Source organism: Myotis davidii, unplaced genomic scaffold, assembly GCF_000327345.1.
Source record: "Myotis davidii unplaced genomic scaffold, ASM32734v1 scaffold134, whole genome shotgun sequence".
In the NCBI taxonomy this organism is placed as follows: Eukaryota; Metazoa; Chordata; class Mammalia; order Chiroptera; family Vespertilionidae; genus Myotis; species Myotis davidii.
Genome location: NW_006288853.1, coordinates 3,566,808 through 3,575,279, shown reverse-complemented (window position 1 = coordinate 3,575,279; position 8,472 = coordinate 3,566,808). Strand labels below are relative to the sequence as shown.

The following is an 8,472-nucleotide window of genomic DNA, read 5'->3' as shown; positions in this document are numbered from 1 at the left end:
CGGGAGACAGGTGGACCTCTCTACAGCAGCTGGGGGGTGTGACCCTTTAGGGTCCTATAAAACCAGTTTAATGGATCACGCCTAACACTTACAAGAAACAAACAAGTAGGATGAAACAATCAGTGAGCATCCTATGTAGCAGGGTAAGGATTGCTTCAGTTTCACATGCACACAAGCATGTGCACATGTATGTGAATGGAGGCATGATGTAAAAATTAAGTTTCCTTGCCATGGTCACAGTCAGGAGCATTTGAAAGTTTCTGTTTTAACAACTACCTTTGCCTGTTGGCAGGTGCGTTGGGGGCTTCCAAATGCCCTGTTCTCCAGCCTGCAGCCTCTAAGTGCTCTGGAGTGCAGCCCCCATGCCCCCCCCACCCCCGCCCCCATGTCCAAATGTCCAAAGCCTCCTTCAAAGGAAGCTCTGCCAACTGTCTTTCTTTTTCTGTTGTTCTGGGTTATTTTGTGTTTCGTGTGTTTCTTGTTCTGTTTTTATTTGTTTTGTTTCTGTGGGGTGTGGTGTTGTTGTTGTTTAATAGTTGTGTTGATTTCAGAGAGAGGATGGGAAAGGGAGAGAGGGATAGAAACACCAATGATGAGATTCATTGATAGGCTGCCTCCTGCACGCCCCCTACTGGGGACTCAGTCTACAACCTGGGCATGTGCCCTGGCCAAGAGTCAAACTGTGACCTCCCGGTTCACAGGTCAATGCTGAACCAGAGTCACACTGGCCTGGCTGTTTGTTTTTCTGTTTTTCTTTTTAGAGAAAAGATCAGGAGTCTTTGAGTCAGGTTGCCTGGTTTCTTGCCGCCTGACCTCAAAGTCTCTCCCCTTCCCTGATCTCAGGCAATACTACATCCTCCTCCATCAGAACTTGATGAAAGGCTGGCCCTGGAGGGGTCTCTGGGGTCCCTTGCAGATTCTGTAATTATGGGGGTTAATTCTCAAAATGCACTGTTTCCTTTTCTAACTCCAATCCTGACACCTGAACCCCCCAACATTTTGGGTATGTGAATATGTGTATACATTTGGTCCATAGATTTAGATCAATTACCGTTCTTGGCTTTGACACCTATCATCTTTCATCCACGTCAATTAGTTTATTTAATAATATAATGGACACTCATAAGTGTACCTCCCAAACCAAGAACGAGAATATCACCACTAACACATCTTATGTGCTCTTCTCCCAACTCTCCCCTCCCCACCCGCTCTCAGAAATAGCCACTAGCTGGATTTTGTGTTTCCCATTTCCTTGCTTGTCTTTTCTTGTTTCATCACATATTTATGATACTTTTACTTGCTTCTGAATTTTATTTTTTATAAGGATCTCAGGCCATATGGTCTTTTGCCACTTGCTTTCCTCATCTTAGCGTTATAGTTGCAAGACCCATCTATGTAGCAGCGGTTCATCCATTTCAATGACAATGTAATGCTCATTGTCAGAATGTACCACAGCTTGCTGATGCACGCTTCTGCCACTGGACATTTGGATTGTCCCCAGTTTTCACTAATCTGGACCATGTTAGTTTGACTATACTTACAAATAGCCCCCGTTGTACATCTGCAAGAGTTGCTGTTGGGTATATACCTGGAAGAGGAATTGCTGGGTGATACAGCATGCAAACATTCAATTTCACAAGATATTGCCAATGCTTTTCTCCCAAAGTGTCTGTTCCAGTTGATTTCCCACTGCCAGTCTATAAGATGTTCTGATACATATTCAACATGGATCTTTGTTCTGTTAGAAACCGTACAATGGCTGCGGAGGTGAAGACCCAACCCGCTGAACCACCCCGGGCGAGGTGAGGCCCCAAATGCCTACCCTGCTGACCGAGGAGGTGGTAGGGACAAAGGGGGCCTCAGGGGAACTCAACAGACTGGGAGTCCAAGAAAGGCAGTCCTTCCTCACCTCCCACTGCCATCAACTAGGCCCTGATTGGTTTCTTAGGCCTGAGGCACCACAGGTCGCAGGCGGGCACCCTCTCTGGATGGGGAGAGGATGTGATGGCAGGGGCCAGGGGCCAGGGGGCACAGAAATTCCAGGGATTTTCAGGTGGTGACTTTCTGTTAGTTGGGGTGTGGGGAGGCCAGCTAACTATGACTTTCAGAGAAGGTTTGCTTTATTTCTTTAAGTCCCAGATCTCTTAGAGGCGGCCGGAGGATGGAACGGGAAACTCAGGGGCCTGGTCAGCAAATTCCTCAGAGGGTCCAGAACAGCTTGCTTAGCATATCCAGAGTCCATCTGTACCAGAGGGGGACTCCCTCCAGCCAGGGTCACCGGGAGAAGGGAAAGCCAGGCACCAAGGACCAGCCCACCGTTGGATCCTTGCTGGACCGACTTCGACATCATCCTCCAGGGGCAAAAGCACAGCATCCTTGAGAGGGAAGGGGTGCAGGGTGGAGGACAGAGAACCTGAGACGGCTTGTCTCCAGTGAAGCGAAGCAAGAGCTTGAAGCTTCCCTGCAGCGTCGCAGCTCTGAGAGCCGCCGCATCAGCTGGGCGTCTCCTGGGAGGGCCCCAGGGGGCAGGGACTTGCTGGTGTAATCTGGCCTTGGGGACAGCTTTGGCCCGCATGCTGTGTCTGGGCCAAAACTGCCCCTGATGGCATGGGGGAGGGTGACAGCCTGTAGCTGGCTTCTCTTGGGCAGCCAACAGTTTGGCTTGGGGAGAGGCCCCTGCTGGGGCCAGCCCGCTGGCTCTGGAGGTGTATATAATGTGTCTCTGCTCCAATCCAGGCATTCGGATGGCTGGTGGGTCTGTAGCTTCTCTTTCTGGCTGTAGAGATGGTCTGTGAAAGAAAGCTGGGGTCCCAGGGTATTCTACCTGAGTTTTCTCAGATGGATTCCAGCTCCCTACTAAGGCACCTGAGGAAGACAGAAGCCTCCCTGGGACTGGATTGTCCCAATGGGGAGGAGACCCTGTGGGAGGCCCAACTTGGAGGCCGGCAGGTGGCAGAGAAACCCTGGAAACCACATTTCAGAGTATCTCAGGAATGGACTCTGAGAAGCCCCAAGCTAGGGCAGACACTGCTGCCAGGAGGCCTCATTAGCTTCTCCTTGACCTTCTTCTTCAGTCCAAAGGCTGAGCCAAAGGCTGCGAAGTCAGAGCACAAGCCAATAAGCCAAGGGGTCGAAGGGCCCCAGAAAGAACCTGTGGTCCCAGGGATCGTGGATTTCAAGGTGGTTCGAGAGGAACTGAGGACCGCCAAGCCCGAAACCCCTAACACTTACCACTTCGGCCGCCTCAGCCACAACTCCTTCTTCTCCCGGCATCATCCCCACCCCCATCGTGTGACCCACATCAAAGGTAGGGCTGGGGTAGGCCAGGGCCTGGTGGGCAGTGGAGGAGGGGTGCTCTTAAAACCTGGAAAGGGAGGACCCTGCCTCCATTTCTAGGGTGAGGCCCAGAGAGGAAAGGGACTTAGCCAGGGTCACAGAGTGGCTTGGCCACTTGCAAGCACTTGACCAAGCCAAGAGTTGCCTTGCGGGGCAGGCTCCAGGGGCAGACTACATGTCCCTACAGGGTTTCCTTTGCTGCGGGTCCTCCCGCCTCACAAATCAGCGAAAGGGATGAATGTTTTGCCTCTGAGCTGCACTCGGTTCACAAAAACAGGCCATTTCATCCTCAGGTATCTACTGAGTGTGAACTGTGCCCGAGCCAGGCACTTTTTTGGACCCTGGGAATATGACAATGACCAAGACAGGGAGCTGACACGCTGGTGGGGAAGAATAGGAAATAGAGGAGGTGTCAGAGCGTGGGAAGTGCCAAGGCTACAGAGGGAAGACATGACCAAGAAACATGACTTTTAAACAAAGAACTAAAAGAAGAGAGAGCATGAATCAATCATGTGGATGTGGGGGGATGGATGGAGGGAGGACGGAAGGAACAGCAAATACAAAGGCCCAGCAGCAAGGAGGCCCATGTGGCTGGAGCCGAGTAAGGAGAGAAGGGAGATGCAGCAGAGAGGCAGTGAGGGCCCAGGCCATTGCAGTCGTCACTAAGCCATCTCACTGCGTCGGCTGAGAACCACCGAGAAGCTGAGAGCAAACACGTGTCAGGCGTGATCTACTGGCCTCTGTGGGGATGGTGGCTTGGACCAAGGAGGTAGAGGTGGAAGAGTTAGCGGTCCAGCTCAAAAGATATGCAGAAGGTAAAGCCAACAGGATTTGCTGATTGATTAGAAATAGAGTGAGAGGAAGAGGGGGATCAATGTTGACTCCTGGGTTTTTGGCTTGAGGAACTGGAAAACTGGGACGAAAAGACTTCAGAGGGAACCAGTGGAGGAGAGGAGACGAGTCCAGAGTTTGGTCTAGAACTGAGAGATGCAAAATGTGAGATCCTTTTAGACATCCAGGTGGAGGCACAGGGAGGGGCAATTGGGTCTGGAGTTCAGGGGAGAAACAAACAGGAGAGCGATTCAGGTACGGATGGCGTTTGAAATGGCGCCTTGATGGGCTCAGCCAGGAGACTGTGTAGATACAAAAGACGAGAACCTGGGGACGGAGTCCCAGGGACCCCAAGGCTCAGAGGCTGTGAGGAGGAGTACGCAGCAGAGGGAATGGGGAGTGGCTGGTGAGCCAGGGCGAGCCAGGACAGTGAGGGGTCCAAAAGGAAAGTGTTTGGGGAAGGAGATAGTGAGCAACCATTCTGCCCCATTCAGGCTGGTCCTCAGAGCGTAACTGTCCAGTAGTAACAATATCACACAGACCTTAGGCCGGAGGGTCCTCATGTGTAAACCGCCTGCCACCGCCTCCAGGCTACCCGGCACTCAGCCCTGGACAGGCTGACAGATGGAGAGACGTTTCATCCAGGGAGTTTAGCTAAATCTCACTCCCTGTGGTTTGAGCCCAGGTCCCTCTCCACACCCAGGGGTCCCTCTTGAGGCTGCTTACCTCTCTCTGCTCACACCTGCAGTCATTGCTGTCATCGAAAGGCCACAGGACCTCAGGACGAGGGTCGCAGGAAGCCCAACTTGCTGCGTGACCCTGAGCCCATCCCTTCGCTGTCAATTCTAAGTGCCCCGGGGGTGACGTCTAGGTGCCTGCAGAGTCTCTCCATGTTCTAATGATCTACGGGCTCTGGTTACTGGAAGTGCTCTACCTGCCCAGCCTCCTGGAGCTATTGGGGTCCACGCAGTCACCCTTTCCCACGGCCTCTGTCCCTTCACAGATCTCACCGGGAAGCCCGTCTGTGTCGTCAAGGACAGGTTCTCTCTGGCCTCCTTGCCTCAAACTGCATTCCTCTCCCCGTCTCTGATGGGGATGCCTGCCCTCTTTCTCCCCATTGGAGACCCACAGTCCAATCGGGATCCCCGGCTTAAGCCAGGTGGGTGCTGGGACCACAGACCTCTACCTTGGGGCTACACCTCTCCCCAAGGGCTGCCCCGCTTGGGTGGGTGCCTGAGAAGGAAGTGGGATCCCGCCTCATTTCCTCCAGCTTTGGCATCTGCATTATTCGCCAACCCCAAGATCTCAGTAAGGTGCCCCTGCTTGGATTTGAGGTGTTTGAAGAGTAACCACAGCAGAGGACAAGCAGATTTTGGCCAGTCATGTGACTTCAGGCTGGAGAGGAACGATACTGGAAATTATTAGTACTTGCACTCAGGCACCAGCCATCAGAACAGGCAGCCATACACAGCACCACGGCACGCTCTGAGGCCTCTGCTCCGCGGGCTGTGCCCTTTCTGTTAGGGGTGCGGGGCAGGGGCTGGGACAGCCTGCAGGGCAGAGGTTTGTTTGGAAGGCTTGCTTGGTGCTCTGTACCGCCCTCTCCAGGAGCAGTTCCATATTTTAGTAACTGGCACTGCATAGCAACTGAATCTCAATCTTGGCTTCTGTTTCCTAAAAGAGGCAAAGCTATATTAAGCCACTTGCATTTTGGCACAAATAACCAAATACGGTCCAATGTCTCCCATAAAATCACAGGCTAGGACATTAAGGGCCCCCTCCACACCCACCCTCCCACCCACCAATGGTGTGATGCCTAATCCTTCCCGGAGGGCACCCTCTCCCCTCCCCTTTAAGATGCAGATGGAAGGCTGGGAGGAAAGGAGGCTCTTCCACCCACAGCATCCCCAACACCTGGGGCCACAGGGAGGGCGAGGAGGAGGGGCCCAGACAGCAGTTGCCAGGATCTTGTCCCCTCCCCCCAGAGGCCTGGAAGAAGGAGTTGAAGGAACTGGCTTCCCAGGTGGTCATCTTCAGCAAGGAGGATGAGCCCAAGAACAAAGAGGTGGGTGCAGAGCAAAGGCACTACCTGGGAAGAGATGAAATGGAACCATCTCTTTGTACGAAAAATCATTCCCAAGTCTGACCACACTGACCAGCCGGAGAGCAAGTGCGCATTGAGATGCTGCTGTCCGCACTGAGGAGGAGGAAGAGACAACAAGTACCAACCCAAGGGCCGCAGTGAGGGCTCCAAGGATCAGAGAACACACCCAAGAGGAGAAATCCAAGAAGGGTTCTTAGTCCAGAGGTGGAAGGGGGAGGCATCCTAGTGGAGGCACGCAGTTCAGAAGCCAGGAACACAGGACCCCTCTAGAGAGCGAGGAGCTGAAGTGCAGGGCCTAGTGGGCAGCAGCGGAGGAGAAGGTGGAAAGGGGCCGACTTAGAATGACTTAGAATGACTTAGAAAGACCAGCTTGCTTTAATTTCCAAACTTAGTGTAAGTGTCTAATCTCATAAGGAATGGAGAGTCACTGAAGGTTTTCAGACAGTATTGGGGTGGCCTCGTGGGAACTATTTGCTGACCAGTAAAGACAAGTGGGAGGCAGCTTGAAGGTTGTAGGAATTGGTCCTAGGACAGGCCTGGCCCTTTGTGGATGAGTCTCATTCTGCGCTTGTGCTGGGCAGCAGAATTCTCATCCCTGCTCTACAGCTACGTCACTGCAGCTCTTGGGGCAGCGGCCTGGGCCTCAGGTTTCTCTTCTTTAAAAGGGAAGCTGGATGCTACCAGTCTTAATTGAAGTTGCAGGGTCTAGAGGCCCCAGGCCTTGTGCCCATTGGCCTGGCTTAGGAGGGTTTCCCGGGGCTAAGAGAGGATGCCAAGCTGTGTGAGACAGACCTGGGGGCAACTGAGCTAGGAATTAAGGTAGGTGTGTGTGTGTTGGGGGGCGGGGGGTGAGGGGCTAGGCATAGAATACTGTTTTCAAATCTCTGATGAGCTTGGGGGAGGGATAGCAAGGAGGACTTGCCCAGGACCATGGTGAGTGAAGAGGGGAAGGGAGAGTAGGTAGGAGGCCAGCATTCAATGAAGTTCCAGGAGGAAGAGCTTTGGCTGTATGGAAGGGCCCCCTGCTGGGGAAAAGGGTCTAGGACAGTGGGGGCTGGCCTGGTCCACATCCTGGGTCCCTGCAATGCTGTGATGCTGAGGTTCCAGGAGAGGAGGTGATGGGCGCCCTGGAGATGTGAGCCTTACATGGAATATGTCCCCTCTGTCTCCTATCTATCTATCTATCTATCTATCTATCTATCTATCATCTGTTTTCTCTCTCTCTCCCCTCCCCCCTTCACCTCCCGAGTCTCTGACCACTTTTCTTCCAGGAGGAGGTGCCTCAGCGGGAGCAGGGTGCCAAGTACTCTGCAGAGACTGGGAGGCTCATCCCTGCTTCCATCCGAGCCCTTAGCAGCCGCCACTCCCACCAGGGCCAAGGGAACCACCCTTCAAGCAGAGATGGCATCCAGGCCTTCGTCCTGCAGGATCAGGAGCTGCTGGTGAGACCCTGGGAAGGCGAGGGGCTGGGCAGGCCGTGGTCTGGGCAGGCCGGGGGATGGTGCCTCAGAGCAGCCCTATCTGAGGGCAGGGAACAGGTGGTATACCCCCAGGCTTACAGATCCTGGCTAGGGCTCTCACAAGCTGCTGGAAAGTGGGGCCTCTCCCAGGGATACTTGCACCTGAGACCGTCAGACTCAGAAACCACAGCCCTGGGAGTCAGGAGCCTGGATTCTAATCCCTCAGGCTTCCAGGTTTCTGTGTAAGCCCTTTCCTCTTTGTTAAGTCCTTTCCCCTCAAGGGGCCTTGGTTCCATGATCCAGTCAAACTGGGAGCATAAACATGTCACCACTGAAGTCTGTTCCAGCTTTGGCACTTGGCAAGTTCCTGAAGGGAGCTGCAGTGGTAGGATGAGATGCATGGAGCGGAAGGTCCCACCTAGTGTGTCCTCAGACTGCACCCCGGGGTGGGTACCCTGCAGCCTGCAAGGCCGGTGCCAGCCTAGTCTCCCCTGAGAGGATCTGCTCTGTGCTGGGACAAGGCACGAAGCCACCCACCTCCACATTCGAGTTTCCCATCAAGATCTGAGAGGAAGCCACGATGGTTCCAGGGGGTTAAGGCATTGAAAGTCCCTGTTAAGCCCTAGCCGGTTTGGTTCAGTGGATAGAGAATAGGCCTGCGGACCAAAGGGTCCCGGGTTCAATTCCAGTCAAGGGCATGTACCTCGGTTGCAGGCTCCTCCTCAACCCAGGCCCTGGTAG

At 53.7% G+C, this 8,472-nt stretch overlaps 1 protein-coding gene across 1 annotated transcript in view; it reads left to right on the top strand.

The window, feature by feature from the left end:
* The first annotated feature begins 1,755 nt into the window (after nucleotides 1–1,755).
* Nucleotides 1,756–8,472, top strand: part of TBATA (thymus, brain and testes associated) — an 11,418-nt gene continuing 4,701 nt past the window's right edge. Inside the window, exons 1-6 of the mRNA XM_006761012.1 lie at nucleotides 1,756–1,802; nucleotides 3,075–3,307; nucleotides 5,171–5,326; nucleotides 6,153–6,232; nucleotides 6,380–6,388; nucleotides 7,543–7,713. Of these exons, the coding sequence (XP_006761075.1) occupies nucleotides 1,756–1,802; nucleotides 3,075–3,307; nucleotides 5,171–5,326; nucleotides 6,153–6,232; nucleotides 6,380–6,388; nucleotides 7,543–7,713 (696 nt within the window). The remainder of the gene's footprint in view (nucleotides 1,803–3,074; nucleotides 3,308–5,170; nucleotides 5,327–6,152; nucleotides 6,233–6,379; nucleotides 6,389–7,542; nucleotides 7,714–8,472) is intronic.